The sequence below is a fragment of the Nestor notabilis genome, unplaced genomic scaffold, assembly GCF_000696875.1.
Source record: "Nestor notabilis isolate BGI_N333 unplaced genomic scaffold, ASM69687v1 scaffold1633, whole genome shotgun sequence".
NCBI classification, from domain to species: domain Eukaryota; kingdom Metazoa; phylum Chordata; class Aves; order Psittaciformes; family Psittacidae; genus Nestor; species Nestor notabilis.
The window spans coordinates 47,784-68,665 of NW_009921334.1; the positions used below are offsets into that span (position 1 = coordinate 47,784).

At 41.0% G+C, this 20,882-nt stretch overlaps 1 protein-coding gene across 1 annotated transcript in view; it reads right to left on the bottom strand.

The window, feature by feature from the left end:
• ST6GAL2 (ST6 beta-galactosamide alpha-2,6-sialyltranferase 2) overlaps positions 1–18,721 on the bottom strand; it is a 22,931-nt gene extending 4,210 nt beyond the window's left edge. The window contains exons 1-4 of the mRNA XM_010011097.1: positions 17,776–18,721; positions 13,367–13,464; positions 10,618–10,719; positions 9,331–9,505 (exon numbers count right to left, since the gene is read on the bottom strand). Coding sequence (XP_010009399.1) covers positions 9,331–9,505; positions 10,618–10,719; positions 13,367–13,464; positions 17,776–18,721 — 1,321 coding nt within the window. The remainder of the gene's footprint in view (positions 1–9,330; positions 9,506–10,617; positions 10,720–13,366; positions 13,465–17,775) is intronic.
• Positions 18,722–20,882: the final 2,161 nt, after the last annotated feature.

Below are 20,882 nucleotides of genomic sequence, written 5' to 3' on the forward strand. Positions count from 1 at the left end.
GCTGTCTATATCTTCATCTACCTCACAACTCAAGTTTCCCCATCTTCCCTCTCTCATCCAGTTACCTTCAGTGATCTTGTAATTTTTTATTATTATTTTTTTTAATTACCAGGAGCTTTTTGGCACTTACATGATCCCCAAAATACTTCTTACATTACGTTTGAACTTTTATGAGTATTTTATGTTTTGGATGCAGTCTCAGTGGTAAAGAAGATGTATGCCCCTGGCTGCTTACTGACGTGATCTTGCTTCTGCTAACCTGTTTTGCTTGCTAGTCTACTCTGAGAAGCCCTACATTGCTTTCCACTTCTTATCTTTACAAATCTCTGTATTATTGCTTCCTAGGTTTCTCTTCTGTGGCTGAACCTATTCGCATTTCCTCCTGCACCTGTAGTTTCCAAGTGTCTCATATTTACTTCTTTCCCCTGTATTGCCTGCAAAGTACATGCCGATACATCTTTTGTCTGTGTACTTTTCACATCACTGCCCAATTCAATATCATCTGCAAGTTTGTTTCATATCTTAGCAGTCCTCCATGATCACCAGCATCAATATGAATGAAAACTGTATTGTTTGATAGCTTGTAGGGCGAAGAATTTCCATGTGATACACTTCAATATTTGTCTTTGTTCACAGCCTTTAAGTTAGTTTTCAGTCAATGAACAATTACTGCATATAAAACAGCATAGACTGGCTTATGCATGACCTAGGGCAACATTAACAAGCATGATGAGATACTAATTGTCTCAACACCTTATAGTCTGGACACAACGAATCTTACTGATATGTTCATGCGTATCTCTGACCTAGCTGGTCTAAAGTACTCTTCATTGACAGTGCAGGAGACAGGCGCCTCTGGGGCAAAATTAATATGATTTATTTTAGATGTCAAGGTGCTATCAAGGACCTTTTCCTCCATTCTCCTAGGTCAGAAGCTTTTGGAGCTTTGTGGAAAAATAATCTAACTGGCTTTTCCAGGAGCACTGTGAGAAGAAATGAAAACGAGGTGTGATTCACCTGACCAAACATGTTCACTGGTACAGTTACCCATACCCGAGATAAATAGACAGGTATCACAGGCTCCTTTGCTGCCCGTAGATGAAAGTATGCACTTCAAGGAAGCAACACGTCTACTCATCCCAGAGCAGACATTCAAAAATTTATCCTACAAGTCATGTCCTAGAAGTTCCTGTGTCCTTGTTGACTGTAGGGGAAGCCTGAGTGGCACCAGCAAGCAGATGTAAAATGGCCATCAGACCTGGTCTCTTCCAGATCTGATGCTTAACCTTTAAAACTTTTAGGTCTTAAATATCCAGTCTAATGTAGTTAAGGAAGAAGTCAGGGTATCTGGCATGATTTCAGCTTTGGCAAATGTGACTGGTGCAACCATACATTCAAAATCACAACTGAAGATACTTCTGTATAGGCCACTCTAATTCTAATACCTTTGCTGGATTTTCAGAAGTCACGTTTGGATTATAACTGTGAAAATAGAAAAATGCAAAATAATTCTGCCTGTGTGGAGAAAAGTTGTTTTATAGTAGAGCATTCAAAGGTATGCTTTATGAATGTTTTATAGTTGAATGGCAATGTTCATTAGACAAAATAAGCATTGTGAATCACAGAATCATAGAATGGTTTGGAAGGGACCCATAGAATATTCTTTAAAAAATATTTTTAAATATATTATTCCAAAGAAACTATTTGGCTGTCAGAGAAGCAGTCAACCTGCAAGTTTGATGTAACAGTACAATATTAGATGCTCTGTATGATGAAGTACTATGTATTTCAAAATATTATATATTAGTATTTCAAATCCTTCGACGGATGTGTTACTTTTCATTTTTTCCTGCTTGGCAGATATCTGTGGTGTCAGGAAGCGTTGGCTATGGTTTAAACTCAGCCCAGTTGGCACAAACAAACTCCTGAGCTCTTACAATCTACACTGAAAACATTTAAACCAGAATTAAATTAAGATTAAATTCCTTGCATGGATGGTTTATACAAATGAACACATACTATGGATTCTAATCAAAAGGAGTAAATGTTTTTCAATTTGTTCTTGGCAATTTTAATGACCCAAGAGATTTTGAATTTCCAACATGCATCTTTTGTACAATACAATTAAGCTTTGTGGTTAGCAAACTAATTTTAAAAGAATGGTCTCTAGCTTACAAGTAAACAAAATATAGTTTAATATACCTGAATACAACAGATGCTGTATGAAAGCACTTGGAATAATAAGTGTAATTCAGATATTCAGCAAGAACGCAGTATTCATTTTAACAAAATACACTGAAAACACTTAAATACACATAATCTGATTATTTTACTCATAATGTGTCTCATTTCACACACACCACAAATCTATTTGCAGAAAACAATTTAGCTAGGCACACTAATAAGTTTATGTTTGACAACTTGTGCACTTGGAAACTTTACAAGTAAACATAAAGCATTTAGAACACACAATTTTCTGTATGTTAGTCTACTTCTGTAGTCTTTCTTGATTGGATTTAAGATACCAGAGGAAAACCTGTCACTCCTTGAAACTGGGCCAAATGTGCCTCAGTTAATCTGTGGCATGTGTAGTAGAAGTAGCTCTGGCTTTTTAAATTACTATGTTTCTGAAAAAGGCTTCTTTTATCTCTGTTTAGATCATGAACTATGATGAATACTAACCACAAGAAAACCAAATATTTATTAAGGAATTTAATTGTAACCAAATAGCTTGGTGTCTAAGTAAATTGTGCAGTACTTGTCATCTTTAATGTATAGGGACTCTCATTATATAGTAGACCTAGAAATGACATATTTATCACTTAATGCTGAATGCAAAAAGTGTACATTAATCACAGTAATATATTCTGAGATAGGAACATAGTCTGGAAAATGCTGACAAGTAATCATAATAATTTTTTGTCGTGGTTTAAGCCCAGCCGGCAACTTGGAACCACGCAGCCGCTCGTTCACTCCCCCACCTTTTTCTTCCTCCCCCCGCTCCCGGAGGGATGGGGAGGAGAATCGGAGGAATGTAACTCCCACGAGTTGAGATAACAGCTCTCCAGTAACTAAGGTATAATACAAACCACTACTGCTACCAATAATAATGATAAGAGGAATAACAAGGGAAAAGGACACAACCGCTCCCCACCCGCCGACCGATACCCAGCCCGACCCGAGCAGCGATCTGGGCCTTCCGGGTAACTCCCCCCAGTTTATATACTGGGCATGACGTGCTGTGGTATGGAATACCCCTTTGGCCAGTTTGGGTCAGGTGTCCTGTCTCTGCTTCCTCCTGGCTTCCCCTCCTCCCTGGCAGAGCATGAGACTGAGAAAGTCCTTGGTCAGAGTAAACATTATTGAACAATAACTAAAACCATCGGTGTTATCAGCGTTGTTCCCAGGCTGAAAGTCAAAAACACAGCACTGCACCAGCTACTAAGAAGGCGAAAAAATGACTGCTGTAGCTGAACCCAGGACATTTTTAATGTATTACTCAAATTTGGGTGATACACTAGAGTAGTAAAGATTTTTTTTATGTGTGTGATTTGGAGTGCTATAAGAGGAGAGTTTGCACTTTTATCTCTGTATTTCAGGAGGTAAGAGGTGCTCACATTTCAGAGTCCTTTTATTAGAATAAGAAGAATTTAAAGCTGATGTATTTGGAGGTATTATTTATTTGTGTGATAATACTTGAACAAAACTGAGCTAGAAAGAGTAAGCACTATTCCGTTCCTTCACCAACTGCTGGCAAACAGCTGAGTAACAGTAATAAAGGCAACTCTTAATATGTCAAATTGTTTCTTCCAGATCATGCAAGTGTATTTTTTCTAAGCTGAGCTGAAGATCAGCTGCGTTCTTCTATTCAACATGCTCTCTGAAGCCATTTTAAGTTCTTAGTCATACAATGATCTGCTAATGTTGCAGTGTAATGATAGTCTTGCTTGTACTATTGTCTCAGTGCATGCAAATGAAGATTAAAATAATGTTATCAACTATTAATGACGCGTAACTGTTAAATCTGTAATGTCAACTGTAAAGCCTCAAACAAGCCTTTCTTTCTCCCAACAATAAAGTCATCTGGGCTTAGTTATCATTTTGTGTTCAGTGGTTCATATGCTACGCTAAAAACTACAACACATAGCAAAGACTACTACCTACATGGATAATGTAAAATGTTATTTTTAGACCATGTCTTGGTTTGAGATTAAAAAAAAAAAGAAAATGTAATACCACAGTCAGAGCTTTCAACTAGGTTTCTAAAAAGACAAAGCTGTTTGGTATATAAAGGTATATAGATGTGAACTTCAAGTAAAACCGCGTCTGAAGATGTAAGCTAGCCAGGTGTATTGGTGGACTTTGACAAGTAAGAATTCATAGCAAATCCAGTTAGTAAACAACAGACAGGAGCAAAATCTTCATAGAAAAGCCTATGTATAATCTAGACATTATTAAAAAGCCTGAAACCTTTCCAAATGCTAATATACAATCCAATGCACACAGAATGCTGCTCTTGAGAAATAAAAATGTAGGGTCATCACTAGGTTGTTTACACAGGCTACCAGAGAGGATATAGGAACAGTTTTCTTGCAGCAGAGTGGTAAAAATAGAGACTGCCAATTTATACACCACCAGCCTCAATTAAAAACTCAGCACTGGTATGTTCCGAAAGAGAGACGGAAGACTGAGTTCATACTTCACAGTGAAAAATGTATTGGTAGGAAGTGAAGAGGTAACACTTGTTTCTGATGCCAAAAGATAGAGCAAATCCTTCTCTAAGAACAGTGCTGTTTTCTCAACTGTCAATTTAGGATTTGCCAGTGGAATCCAAGCTCAAGACTCGGTGTCTGGATGTTTACATTTCTTCTGAGAAAAATGGAATAGATCAAAGGCATGATGTAAACATATAAATACTCATTTAGCAAACACAATTTTCAGCCAAATGTGAACCAACAAATTTAACTGCAAAAAGCCACCATGGCAATCATCTAAGGCTAATGCAAGACCGTAATACTGTGCAGTTTTGTTCAAAAGCATGAACGTGGCAGCTGCAGAAATGATGCAAAAATACACAAGAATGGGTTCTCAAAGCTCATCTAAGGATTAGATTAAGAAGACAAAGAGTAAATAGTTTATAATGAGGAGTGACATTAGCTAAGCTATGACATGCCACATAAGGCAAAGTTGCAAGCCAGGGAAAGCTCACACTGGTGACTCAGGAAACAAGCCAAAAAAGACACCTAGATTGAAATAAAAGGTTTATTTTACCCTAGTGAACCTTCCTCCCCCCACCCCCAAAAAAAACCCAAACAAACCCAAACCCCAGTCTCTGTGTTTTCTTAGTCACTATTCATAGCCTTTGAGCCAGAAAATACCACACTAAAGGGTGACTTGTCTGCGACAAGTTAATCCTTCCTTGACATGGTATACCCTCAGAAGTAACACCTAACAAACAGGCCACAATCTGACAAGACAATGAATTCAGCCTCCTGTCAATGATGTCCTGAACTCATATCTATCACTAAGTTGGGTAGAAAACAGTGTTAAAGTTTAAACAAATTTAGCAGAAAAGATGAGATGTGGGTCTGCATGCAGTATTAAGGTGCAGCGCTGACACTGGCCATGGAGGAGCTTCCATGAGCTGATAAGCTGCTTAGAAGAAAACCAAAGAAAGGAACATCTATAGGTTAAAACCTGAAGAAGGAGAAACTCTGATCTTGGAGGATGCTGATCTGTATTGGGTAATATTCCTCTCATCTGGTTTTAAACCTCCATAGTGTGCATGTTATCCTTTCAGAAGCGGCTGGAAGCAGTGACAGACTTATGCCTTACTTTGTACGTAATCTGCAGAGCACCACCAATGCTGCTCTGTGCCACACTTCTCTCCCCATCCTGTCCTCTCCCCTCCTCTCCTCTACACCTGGGACATGCACCACACTCCCCTCACCCCAACTACCAGCTATCACAATGCTACTGTCTCACCTCAGCATAGGGTTTTGGGAGCCAGGAGCTCCAGGAGGGACTTATGCCAAGACAGGACATCCCATATCCCAAAGGAAGTGCAAAGAATCTTCTTCCTAGCTTCCACGCAATGGAGAAACCAGTGAAAAGGTCCTTCTTCTTCTCACTCATTCCCCTGAAGTCATAGGATGTGAGAGACTACCTCTTCCCCATAAATGACACACTGGCCCCTTTTCCAGAAGACTTAATAACATTGTGACTTTAGTATGTTAACACAGCTATTAACAGCGTTAAAAGATTCCCCTGACATCAGTCACTGCTGAAGGATGCTGACTCACTGAGCAAAACACCATGAGAACACATTCCACCAAGCATGCTCCCTTTGGGAAGACTCACCTATTTATAAATAGTGCTAAGTGGCAGAAATAGATACAATTGCCAGGTGAGAAAAGCAATTACTGAAGAAACAGTCTAAGACCACCCTAAAATATTCCTGACATTCCTGAAAGGAAAAAGTCTGACATTTCCATGTTTTAATTTATACATTTCTCCAACTTTGTAAACTGGGACTACAGAGAGTTAAAAATCTTGAAATAAAAGTGCTTCACTTCACTCAGAACCATTTTTGTTTGGTTGGTTGGTTGGTTTTTTTACCTTTCCACATTACTGGTAGCAACAGTGACTTGAGGATCTGCTGCTCTTCCTCCACAAGTAACCACGGCTCACAGAGGGCTGCCTGACTGTGCCAGTGTAAACGTGGCCAAACCAGATCTTTGCACAGTCTCCGCTCACTCTAATCACAGAGCATTGCACACAGACTTACAATAAGTTATTAGAATAAAGTGATTAGAGTCACTATAGTCCATGCTATAAAGAGCTTAGATTCAGGGCTACAGGTCCCTCTGCCCATGAAAATTCATACCCTCTGTTTAACAACAGTCTATCTTCCTTCATATAGCTGTTTTGAGCACAAAAGTATTAGCAGTGTGACCATTTAATAAATCATTTTCCCCTTATCTTCTTGAAATTAAGACACTCATATTTTATGATGATCACTTACTCATTCTTTCTATTAATTATATAGGAAATGATTCTATAGATTTTAGAAGAATCAAGTAGAAGCTCAATATTCAGGATACACCTTTTACACAGGTGCACTTGGTTGTGTCTGCCAGCTTCATTCCCAACTGGATTATTTACTCCATGAGTTGTTGAGAGATATCTGATTTGAAGACCAACATGACTTTTCAGATTTCTGCCAAGCTACATTGTATATTTACGCTTTATCTTGTCCTTTATGTTCACCTTTGACAATATGCAGTTGCTATTTCTGTGCTGTCTCCCAGTTTTTATTATGTTACACATGCAATGCACAGGCATCCATTCAATAACATTACCAAAATAGGAAGCCTCTCCCCAACAAAGGATTTTAAATGCATCTATCTGAACAGCAGCTAGCTATCAAATGAGGTGGATATGACTCCCAATAAGCTTGCCTTACTGCCTAGCTTTCTTAAAGCTAACACTAGCATTACCAAAAGTCTAAGCATATCCTTTGAAAAAGAACAATATAAATAAAATCCCCAGCAGAGGAGAAGGAGACAAATTTGCATTTGTACACACAGAGTATATTTATCTATACAGCTTTTGTTGTTAATGTTGTTGCTTGCTTAATGTGGCATTTTCAAAGCTTTCTCTGCTTGAAGGGTATTTTTTGTCAGGGACATTTAGATTTGGGGTTGAAGATTACTTTTCTATTCTTATAGTGAAATGAACTCCATTTCTTCAAAGAAAGCGTTTGAAGTGTTTCTTATATATGGTAGAAGTACAGATTGACAGCACAATGATCCTCTTCACTATTCTTACAATCAGCAGCTGTTAACCTATTTTTATCAACAACTTCATTACTCTAAGAAATGCTTTTGCAAAATGTGAATGCAGCTGGTGAGATCATTCCACCAGTAGTCGTCTTATGAATTTTCACAAGCAGGCTCCAAAAATCTCACTTCAGGAAGTAACAAACTGACAAGCTATCCTCCTCCAACACACAAGGCCTCCTCTTTCCACTCATGCTGCAGGTAAGCACAACCCACTCAGATCATTGATGGGCATCTACCATGATCCGATGGTCATTCCTTTGAAAGCTTCAGCACCCTCACTAAGGCCTTTCGTGAGCTTCACAATATCCTGGGATGCCACTACTGCATATAGAGCCAAGATAAGTACTCAGAACTGTTTTCCCACGTTGGATGCAATCTCAGGTATCTTCACTTTCAGACAGAATAAAAGAGCATTTTCTGACTGCAGCAAATACATAGACCAGAATCACAATGTCAAGGAAGAAAGGATGGAGTTTCCAAAGTGGAAGATGGTATTTAGAGCTTTATTACCCTCTGTGTCTCTAGAAGCATAAGTGAGGAAGATCCTGTCTCAGCCTTGCTATTCTGACTGCTTGCATCCTTCATACATTCACAATCAGGACCTGCTATGCATCAGGTAAGTCATCATGCTGTATGCACTGTGGGCACAGGGGCAAATTATCCCCCAAGAAATACTAAGGAAGGACCAAAAAAAAAACCTGCACTGAAACTCTACTCCTTCAAGTGTAAGAAGAGGAGGGATACTTTGGGCACATTCAGACTTAAATTTGTGCCACTGGAATTTGTGGCAGGGCATGGGAAATCATAATAACAGAATCACAGAATGGTTTGGGTTGGAAGGCACCTTAAAGACAATCTAGTTCCACCCCCTGTAGCACAGGCAGGGACACCTTCCACTAGACCAGGTTGCTCAAGGCCCCATTCAAACTGGCCTTGAACACTACCAGAGATGCAGCATTCACAACTTCCTTGGGCAACCTGTTCCAGTGTCCCACCAAACCCATTCTTTGACCAAAATTGGGGCACCGTGGTCCAGTGTCCCACCAAACCCATTCTTTGACCTGTTTAGGGAATACAAATTGGCCTGTCAGTGATTTCATCCTCTCTGTATCATCTGCCACATGTTTTCACTTGTTTTCTGATGCATGTCTACTCTGTGATCCCAACAAAAAACGTCAGAATTGAGTAGATTCTCAACTGATAAATTAATACGGAATACTATAAATTTCTCACATATATATGTATGTTTTATAAATATGGTATTCATACTATGGATGTGAAGGGCAAGAAAGCAGAGCATTAAATTCAACAACTATTTTCTAGTTCTCATGCCGTGTGATTTAGCTAGTCATTGTTTTTGTACAGAGTACCAAGAACAAAGAGTACATGTGTATGGACCTGACCCTCATGCAACACACACATTTACGATTTTTTAATTTTACTTTTAATCTAACATGTCTACTGGGCCCATTTTTGATACACCTACCAATAAAACCTGAAGAAGGAGGGTTGGGCTGTATCTTCTCTTTAGTGTTCTCCTGAATGATGTCCCAGAGCTGCCATATAAACTTTGGATGGAGAATGTAAAATGGTTGATTTGGATTCTTCCTGCGATGCTGTACGTAGGGAGTGAACAGATTGTAGTCTGGCTTCTTGTACCACTGGGAGGAAAAAAAAAGTAGTGTTTATTTAAAATCTTATAGTATCAAATGTGTTTTGAACACTACATGTACAATAACATTTGGGTTCTTCAGAACAGAAGGAAAGGTAGCAAAGCAGTCTGCACTGGTGGATGATCCTCCTAGAAAGCCAGTGCTCACTCTGGGTTATTCTGTTTCCTTTCTTCATACAGAGACTCCCAATACACAATTGCACTGCAGTGGGATGAGCCAACCCCATCTCTTCCTCATAGGCACATGTTAAACAAGGGGTTTGAAGAGCCTTGACACAAGATAACCCAGTGTGGGGGTGAACCTTCCTCTGAATGTGTCCCTGTCCCTGATGGAGGCAGCAGCAGCACGTGAGGGAGGCTGACGGCAGCCTGTGTAGGAGGCAGGCAGCCTCTGGCATCTGTTGCTAAGAGAGTTCAGCAGATGAAGATTCACTTTCTAATTTGCAACCCTCTCGGCTCCAAGGTTCCCCTGCCAGGAACCATCAGATCAACTGGTCCACTGGAGCTGCAGCACCAGCCAAAGCAGAGACTCCCCCAGTGACAACCAGATGGATGTCTGCTGCTCTCAGTGAGGGGGCAGATGATGAGACACAGATGGCTGTGGGGGAGTGGACACGAAGGGAAGACTGGTGGGGAGGAGGCCTGAGAAATGGGGAAGGCGCCAAGAGAAATTTTCATTAGGGTGTTTTATTTTGTCAGCGAAGGAGAGGGGAAGGTGGGGAAAAACAGTGCAGCTCTTCACCTTTCCCGATGAAAACTCCATCTGAAATCTAGCAATGTTCCCTCCTTGGCAAACACCCAGAAAACTCACTGTTATGTGAAAACAGCAATATTTTATATAAAAAACCCCAACATCATCCATTTATCCTAGCATCTCAGAGCAGTCCATTGCAGTACAAATGCTGCCTACTACAAAGCTTTTGACCAGTAAACCAATTTTGACCAATTCTTGCAGTAATGACATTCCCCACTCCTTGGATAAAGCCAGACCTTGGAGTTCATTGTGACAAGTGAGAACCAGTAGACTCCAGTACTAAATACATTCATTTTCTCCAGTCTTTTCAGACTGATTGGGAAAAAAGGTCCAAGCAGGCATCTTACCACGTTCAGATTTGCAGAGTAGGGGGCAGGATCCCAGGCTACTAAGATAACATCTTTGTACAAGGAGCTGTCAACAAAGTGATGGTTTGGATTGGTGAGAATCTGCGAACACAAATGCAAAGAATTTTGCATCATTAAAAGCAAGTAGGATCCAGAAAAATGGCAGAATCTTTCTCTGAAATGAACAGTCCTTCCCATGCTGCTGTTTGTTCTGCTTTAATTCTGCTTGATTTTAAGCATCTTGTTTTGTTAAAAAAACCCCAAACCATAAAGAAGAACTTAGCCATAAACAGCACTCATGACAGTTTGAAGTAGCAGTATGCTGAATTACTCTCCATCTGTGAGGGATGTGATGGGACCACTTGAGATGCTCCATAATTGTATATCAACACTACTGTGTATTCTGGAACTTGAAAACAAAAGCTACAGTGTTTCAGGCCACTTGCGGGATCCTCTTCTTTCTTTGAAGGGCTACAGCCCCACTGGATAATGTCTTTCCTTGCCCCCACACCTTTCTGGTTGCTTTCTCATTTCAACAGCAAGTCAGTCTCATTTCAGGTAGCTCCAAAACTGCAAACTACACCATGACTGTAAAACCTGGTATACCTAGAAAAATAATTCTAGAACAGGTATGTGATAGGGCTATTTTTGAAGTAACTGTCATACTGTCGTACTGCTCTGAGCTACTGCTCTAATGTATCTCCTTGCATCTCCTGGTACTCGGCCTAATCCTGCTGCCCCACTGGAAGTTTACTCTTCACTCCTGCTGGCTCATCCCTTTCTGGACCCTCCATGCCTAGCCAGATCTTTCTGATCCCTGGTGCATCCAGTCTCAGGCAGGACTGAGCTGAATGATTTCAGCATTGGTTCAAACAGCATGAATTTGGCTCCAGCTGTTAAACTAATCAACATTCCAGACAAATAAATTCATACTAATTTTCATTTCCCTTTAGGATCCAATGAGCCATATTTGATTATGCATATTTTTCTTCAGAAAAATAATATTGTTGCCATAGCAATATTCTTCCTACCATAAACTTTGAGCTTAATGACTTTTTATCAGCCTTCTACAAGAACAGAATTAGTCGTGCTGCCATCAGCATCTCCCCAGCTCCATTTCTCAAAGCAGTTTTTGCCTGAGAACGTAAACTCCTTTTTTCAGAGTACAGAGTAAACAGACTAAAAGGTCAAGCTTTTAAAAGCTTGGTTCCACAAAGGAGCTCTTACTTGCCTTTTAGTAAGCAAGAGTCTTTTGGAGGTGTTATCCACACAGTTATTCACTCTTAGTGAGTCTGCATTCATGTGTATGAGATGAGTTTCATCTGGAGTAACAGTATCCGTTATGGCCACACTGGGTTCCTTTTCGTCCTTAAACAACTGAACGCAGGAATTTCCAACAGCAAGGAGGGAAGGAGGCCGAGTAAACCTGTATGGATAACCCACCTTCAGTACTGATAGGGAAAGCAACTTTCATCAAGTGGCCTGTGCATATTTCACTCCTGGAGACAGGAAGGCCAGGTTCTTCTCACACGTGGCTTCTGACCTCTTTGAAGGAGCAGAACAACAGTGGGAATACAACATATGTGAGGAAGCTGTATGAGCTGACCTGGCCTGGACTTTAGCCATGCCCTGGCATGTTGTCTGATACACTGGTTTCAGCACTGAGGCCAGAGCAAGATATTTCTGCTCTCTTCCCCTGAGCAAAGAAAGGGGCATATTTAACCCAGATCGCTTCAAAGATCTAGTGTGTCTTGCTGCCTCACAAAGAGCTATGAAACAAGTGCGAAGGGAATGACAGTGAACAATCCTTTCTGCAGTGGCAAAGAACATGGACTTACACAGAGAACACACCCAGCAAAGATGGACTTTGCATGGGCAGTCACTCAAAGAAGAAATAAAAACCAAATTCTGAAGAATTACAATAAATTAAAATTTTGCTCTCATACGAGAGCATGCTACATGACCAACCATTCTACTGGTATTGACTAAGTAAACTCAGCATTTCAGTATGTCATGAAGCTTCACAATAGCTCTGTTATTGCTTTTTGGCTGCCTTTGATAAAAAGCAAAGAGGCTTGGTTTGCCCATGACCATAGTTCAGGCAATAGGGTTTTTTCAAAATTGAAAAACTACTCTCAACCATAAGGTGTCACTGTAGCTCAATGCACAATTACCTGTGGACACCCATATGCAGAAAATCCCATTTTCTGTTTCCATTCAGATGAACAAACTCATTTATGTGTAATACCCAGTGTACTTTAAAGTTTTTTACTACTTCATTCCAAACTTTTAAAGAATGACAACTTGCCGAAAATTATATATATTAAGACAACTCAGTTCCCATTTCTTTTGCTTTCCAGTGAGGAAATAATTGGGGGACTGGAGAATATGAGAAAAGAGCTTTGGGATCCCCAGAGCCCACATTTTGTGAAGATCCTGGAGGTAGTGTGGTGAAGGTCTTCTGTACTGATGGCTCTGGCATCTTGCTGAGCCTTTACAGATGTAGGACACATGAGAAGCTTTACAAACCAATTCTTTGAAACAAGGATATCAAGTAACTATTGCAATCACTCTACATTGCCAGCAGCGTGAACATCCCCGTAATGAAGAACTTATACCTGCTCTACATCATGACTGTAAAACCGCTAGCTGTTTCCCAAATTACCCAACACTTTCTCAGAAGTTATTAATTTAATGTCATATTGTACAGAAGTAACACTGACTTGAATTCAGAAAAGGAAGATCTTACCTGAGAGTTAATGATCCGCATGGTTGTTTTATTTCCAACATCTTTTTCATAGCCACGTGTTGGAGCAGAATTAAATCTTAGAACAGCATCATGAGAATCTAGGAGCATAAATGAGGGGGTATTTTTTTCCCTTGGTAATACAGAACAGTATAAAAAATACAAGTATATAAAAATAAACCAAATTATCTAAACTAACATGAAACTTACACATTTCTCCTAATCTTGATGTTCTAAGGATGATAAACATTCCACTATGTGCAAAGAAAAATCTTGTATCTGCCACACATTAATAACATTCTTAAGATCCACCAAAAAAAAAAAAAGTTAAGAATCATCTATTAATTTAGCTTGCAATACTTCAGTATTTCTCTTAATTGCATAAACTTCAGTGTGGGAAGGTTATTAGTACACCCGGTACACACAATTTCTCACTATTTCTACTGCAAAATTTATAATAAATTACCCCATGCAAAAGCATGTTAATTGCAAGGATATCTAATTACACATTTGTATGAATACCAACACTTAACTATAAGCTTGTGTTTCACAGTATTCTGTAATACCTGAAAATCTCAGGTATTACCCCAAACCTATTAATCATACCATGTACTTATTCTCAAGGTCAGTATAAGTCTTAGAGAGTCTCTGTAGGGAAGTGAGCCTGCAAACCTGCTCACACACAGAATCTAGGGATCCGTTGGTAGGAAAGATCTAACAAAGCTCACCTGTCAAAGTTTCCCCATGAGCTGTTGACCTTTGAGTCATGCAGAACAGAAAGCAGCTATAGGTTAAGTATGGGTCAAGGATAGACGCTATGTGCAAGCCTCAACTGGATAAAAAATAAACACCCTCCCAGTGCTTCTTTTAAGGGGATCTCAAAACCCAAGAGGTGTGAGGGAGAGTAAGATATTATATCCATTGCTCAGAAACACACCGTCCTTGCTGATAGACCCCTATTTGGACTACTTTTATCCCTTCTATCGATGATAGCAGAAAATATGATTCAAGCCATGTAATGCCTTAACCCGTAGGTAGTTTTTACAGCTGTTTCTCTCTAGTCACTTAAAATGCATTGTCTGTAGCTAAAAAAATGGAGCAGACAGAAGTTCCCGAAAATAACCAACACACCTCAATGGAGTTTGGGCCTGATTCTACCAAACTGGGATCTTCCATCCTTGCACATCTTTATTCCACACTTGTACCCCACACAAGAAAACACTGTGTGACATGAAGTCATCAGTCCAGTCTCAGCTGTACTTGAACATTTTGTGTCTAAAAGTGATGTTTTTGCCAAATGGATACTGAGCCCAACTCCTCAGAAGCTAAGGAGTGGAGTTTTTTTCTATGTCTCTATGCAGGAACAACCCTAGCCTCAACACCTCGCCTTCGTCTGCCTAAATATAAGCAGCTTGAATGTGTAGGAGATAGATGACATGAAGTCAATAGAAGCTACAGGTACTCTACATTTTTGGAGAAGAGAAATAAAGATCCTTTATACTTGAAAACTGCTTATGAATTTAAGAACATACATCTGGACCTGCATTTGATAACTTTTTAATAATCCATTGATTGAGAACTGGAAATTGGGTTGGGAAATGGGAATGGTATGGTTCACAACTTAACTGAGAGACAGTGTGCTGCATTTCCAACATTCCCCATGCTGGTTCTTCGTATCAAGACCAAAAACCTTTCCTTCACCATAAAATATATGATCAGAACACAGCTTAACACTGATAATAGCTGGGTTTAAGTCAACTGATTTTAATCTTATTGGAGATAACCATTTTAAAGATATAAAGTTTGGGTTTGATCACAGATCCCTGTTACTTCCCAATGATGTAAAAATAACTGGGTCTCACAGTAAATAGCATGATCACAACGGGAATGTTTGCTGTACTTGCACAGTACTTCTCTACCTACTTTTATTCAAAAAACAATTGGGGTGGTAGGGATAGAGGGCAAGAAGCAGAACACAAGTAACATTTATGCCTGCGTTTCTCATATGAACACAGAAGAGGGAGCTAAAGGCCTATGAAGAGAGAGGTCCTGCACTGCTGCTTTCTTGCCCCTTTTTATCTTTTGGGAGGATAAATAGTAAAAGCCTTTTGCCTGCAGCAACTTCATCAACCAAGGCTGTACAGCCCATAGCCCCAGAATCCGAACTTGTCCATGGGGTGCTTTTTCCCACTCCCTAATGATGCTGACTGAGGACACAGAGGTGCTCAGCACGAGCGCCAGGCTGACTTCATAGAGCAGCACCACTCCATACAGCTGCCCATGGTGCCTCCAAACTGGCAGGTCTGCTTGGACTTCCAACCAAGACCTGGTAGCCCTGGTGCCAGCTCTGAGAAAGGACAGCCTTCTACTGCTGTGCATGCACAGGGAAAAAGAGCATCCTGTACAGTCAGATCTTTCTCTTCCTGGTCACTCTTCTCAGTTTTTCAAGGACTAGAGAGGAGGTGCAAATGCATGGCCAAGAGCTCAGCTGTAACATAAACTCTGCAAGGAAGCATAACTTCTTCCCTGTGGGAATCATGATATGAACAGATGCTGGAGCTTCCATTTTCCATTGTAAGTGGAAAACACTGGCATGATATTTCCCGTATATTAGCACTTCCCAGGAGCCACAATGACCACTACGACCCATAGGTTGGCACCAGGCCCCTCTGGGATGTCTGTAAGCAGCAACCCTGCCACAGTTCTGAGCCAGATTCTTTTTCCAGTCACAAGTACCTGCCCATGGCCTGGAAGACACTTAGAAAAAACCTTCTGTGACTCATGCTGCCCTACACACTTTACTCTGCAACAGGCAGGAGGAGATCTGAAATGTCTGTGTAAGCCTTACCAAAGAGTATCTCCTCCTCCCTTTAGGCGCATCAGATGAAACTTCCCAATTAAACCAAAAGGTCTCCTCACAGAAGGACATAAGCTTTCTGTGCCCAGACCATTCACAAGAAAATGGGTACACACAGGAGCATAGAGGCACCAGATACCATGTCAAGCGCCGAAGTCCACACCTGGGCTGCACCTGAGTGTGCAAATATGTCATGATGCATGCTGTAATATGTAATGTGCTATAGATTCTCCAGTACAGTGCTAATTCATACTGGTGTAAAATTGATGTACTGAGGAACACTGACAGATTTCATTTCAGTCAAGGATAACACACAGGAGATGGGAGGAACTGTTAAGTTTTTTCACCCCAAAGATTTCTAAATCAGTGGGGCTTCATGTGAAATTGGGGGTTGCCCTGGTGTGACTGTAGCTGCAGGCCAGCGAGACACCCATGCTGTGCTGGAAGCCTATTAGAGTAGTTTGATAATGATAGCAGCTCTAATATATCCCACCTGTTTTAAAGAAAACCCACCTGTATCAAAGAGGTGGTAACAGTGCAATGAAGCAAGTCGGGATGCGAAGTCTAGGAAGATGTGAGGATTAATAAGTGAACATCAAAAGGTTTTTAAAGAGAGCTTGAAGGGGATAACTCTTGCTCCAGAAGCAAGTTTAAGACATACATTTCATCCTTCCTTCAGCACTCTTAGCATACTGCACGTGTACTACCAAAATGAAGAACTGCTGAGATGATAACATGAGTAGTAGCATTCATTTTCAGAAAGAAAGAAACCCCCCCCGCAAAAAATACCCTGTATTAGTTTTATGGCTCTACAATCCTTTTCTGAATAACTACCACAAAAATGCCAGCTTAAGTGGGGAATTCTGTGAGACGCTGACATCTCAGCACACCCGGAACCTCAATGACTACACTGCAGCAATGTAAAAACAATGGGAAGAGATATTGAACTCATTTAAAATCACTCTTGGAAAAAAGGTCAGGGGATCTCAGTGCATGAAGTTACTCAAGAGTCTGAATTCTGTACGTCTGTGAGTACAGAGTCCTTCATCTTGCATGAGTTCTTCATCTCATGCAGGAGATGAAGAGGATGCTCTACTGCTTCTTGGCATGGAGACAAAGTTCAGCCTGGGACAGCACTACAAGAAGCAGTTTTTCTATGAGCCACAAGAAAATACACAGGTATGAAACAGCTTTGCAGAATAAAACCTGAACATGTCTCTAATCTGCTGAAGAAATAAATGCATGTTGCAGCAAAATGTCAAATATGGCAGATCTGATGAAACCAGTGCCTCCTTTACACTACAAGCTGTAATACGATAAGAAGGCATCATTGTTTTCTTTAAATCAAATTATGATTCCAGGCTTCATTTTCCTTTCACTTGTATTGTCCTAAAAGGGAACAGCTTCACTGAATTCCATAAGATCACATTCATGTAATGCTGAGAGAGAACCAGACTTCACAGACCTATGCTTGAGAAGAATTAACCTTTTGAAAGACAAACATGAAGACATACATGTACCTATATATGCACTTGAACAGATGCATTTCACCCACCTATTTCATCCCCCAGAGAGGAGTTCAGTATGGCACCAGCAGACATAACTACGGCACAGCTCCCAAAGCCATGTGTATGCAATTTGCCCAGTGGAATTTGGGGAACGTGCTTTTCCCATCCAAGAGTGGAGAAGGGAGCCTCCTTGCCATCTATTGTTTTCACATTCACCCTTTCTTTTAGCTCACAGAATAGCTGGTCTCCTGTCAACTTGGAGTTTCGTTTCCCCTTGAACCGCACCCCATGCTTATTGGTGCTCAAATAATCTTTCATCGCCTTCTGCAGTCGAGGGTTTAGCATCTTGGAAGAGACATCCCCTTTCCAAAGCTTGTAAAGAAAGGATTTCGACATTGTGGAATATAGCCCATCCCAGTCATCAGATTCATCAAGCATCCGGCTTCTCCTCGGCTTTGTGCTTCTCCTCCTCATTCTTCTCTGATGGCTCCAGTTGTTCTGTAAAATACTTACTTTTGGATTATCCTCATCTGCTGAGATGAATTTTGCTATCTCTTGAAGGTGGTTCTGTGACTGAGGCTGACCAGCAGCAAATAAATAATCGTCATTCACTTGGTAGAAAGCACTTTTTGATTTTCTTCCTATCTGGGATGGAAAAAACTCATCTTCATTTCTAAAGGCATCTTCCAAATCAGTCCATTTCTTAATACTTCCAGTCCCAGATTTAAATGTACCTAAGAGATCTTCATTAAGAAGTACCTCATTCCCATCAATGGTTTCTGAGAACGATGGATCGTGAATGGCTCCCATGATGACTCTCTGCTTGCCCTGAAGGGGCAGAAGCCTCTTAGTTTCAATGTAAGCAAAGGAACTCGGAACTGGCTCAGCAGTGTTGCTATCTGTAAAATAGATGAATATCACCAGAAAAAGGAGACCCCATGCAAAGATCCCAAACAGCATGAGTTGTTTCCATTGCTTTAAGTTAGGTTTCATGGCAATGCCTTTACCAGCTCCTCTGTGCCTTGAAGTATTGGTGAAGGAAAATGAAACCTGGAAAAAACATCAAATATTAATCAAAAATGGTTCTAAAAATAGGTACAATTCAGAAATATCTCAGCATGCTTTGATAGAAAGTGCAGAATTAATATCCAAGCTGTAGCATGGAGGATTCAGAAACAGACACACACTCCAGAGCCTGCAGACACTGCACGAGTGACATGCTTTGGCTGTAACCACACCGTGACAGCTGCTAGCTACAAAAGAAGCTGGTGGCCAGTTTCTACAGTTACACTGGATCCTGCCTTCGGGGAGATCATGTGCCTGCCTGCTTCTGCTACATCAAGCGTAGCATTAACAGAGCAAAAGCAAAACCCATGCCTGGCTGCATGCACAGTGGGGGCAATATTAGCTGTCTTCTCTTTTGCCATTGAAAGTCCTTATGCAGTGGAACTGTGAGTAAGCCTGTCCCCAAAAGGACCAGGCAAGGAGCACAAACTCTCAGACGGACAGCCCTCCTCTGCCCACAGCCTTGAAAGGATGGTCCTCTGTGGGTATCATCAAGGGGAGTAGGGAAGAGCATCACACCAGCAGGTCAGAAGGGAACCTTTTCCTCAGCTGGTATGAACTGGCATAGTGTCTGGACTACATTGTTTGTTGCCCCACCATCAGACCCAAAGGAGACTGTTGTACCTCTGCTATGGATGCTGCATGCACACTGAGGTGGCATGAAGGAGGTCTGCACGCCAAGGTGTGAGGGGTTTGTATTTTCCAAGAAGGAGGATGCATGGCACAACTAAATACATGTCTTTAGGGTGATGATAGAGATTAACATAAAGGGCGTGGGTAGGGGACGTCAGACTGAGACTTGGAAATCTGTAATCCATTAATACCTTAGGGGTTTTGGACAGCTTGTGCATTAGTAGAGGGAGGCATGGTCCAAAACGAAATGAAGTCTGACTGAGGTGGCTGTGCTCCAGGGAAAATACACTAGCACATTGCTGGACTATCATGTACACTGTGTCCTTACACGAACTCACTTGTTTAACCAACTGGTATGGGCAAAACTGGCTGAAGAAAGTCTGTCCTTCGCCTACCATAAGCCTTCTCATACACCTCCTTGTGCCATAGTCATCATCAGCCTTTGTTGCTACACTGCAGTGTAAATCAGTGTACTACCTAGTGACAGATCACTTACCTGATCTGGATTAAAAATAAGACCCTTCTGGAGTTTTCTTTCTAACCACATATGTTTCAATGACCACTTAATCGTGGGACTTAAGAGCCTCTTATACCAGCCAGCTGTGATCAGAAAAAGGGACCAGGAGCAGGGACAGGCTTGGATTTCATTAACAGCCTGTGCCTCAGGAGCCACCATCTCATCACGCTGCAGCCAAACAGCTTACACACCTCTGATAACACACTGCATGATTATATCTGACCATCAGGAGGGACCAAAACCACAGTCACCATATGCTATCACCTTTCTGCAAGCTGCTAAAGTACATCAAAGCTGAGTGCAAAGTTTAGACTGAAGCTGTAACTAAGCCTGTGTTTTCGCATTGAAAGGAAACCAACAATAACACTGGCATAAGGCATTCTCCACTCCATCCGTCATTTCTGCACCGTGCCTCCACCACTGCCAACACCCCTGTGTTGCGGGGCTGGAATATTACGAACTGAACCAGTAAACTGATACAGCAGGGGGTTGGGGGGGAAATGTATGTTCAAGGCGTTGTTTGGTTTATTGGTTTAGTTTTTTTTAAACTGGGCAAGCCCCTTATCCACTTCAGTGTGGTGACGCATCCAGTTGTTTCAGCACAAACGAGGAGATTGCCTATCACAACGCAGAGGCGAGAACAAACCGCAGGTGGTGTTAGCTAGGATACTTCAGGCTAGCATTTCTGCTGACCTCCTGGGAATGTGAGGCCAAAGCATTACATTTCCAAACACGGTCTACTTTAATGATCTAGACAAAGCCTGGAACTTTGGCACTCGAAACAGTGTCCAGAGAAAGGATTCATAATGTCACACTTGAGTGACCAAATCTCATTGCAAACCCATTCATTTCTAATACACTGAAGAAAAATAAATAAATAATCATGAATGCGATAGCCCTGTGCTCCACACAGGTTTGGCCTGGCTCACACAAACCACA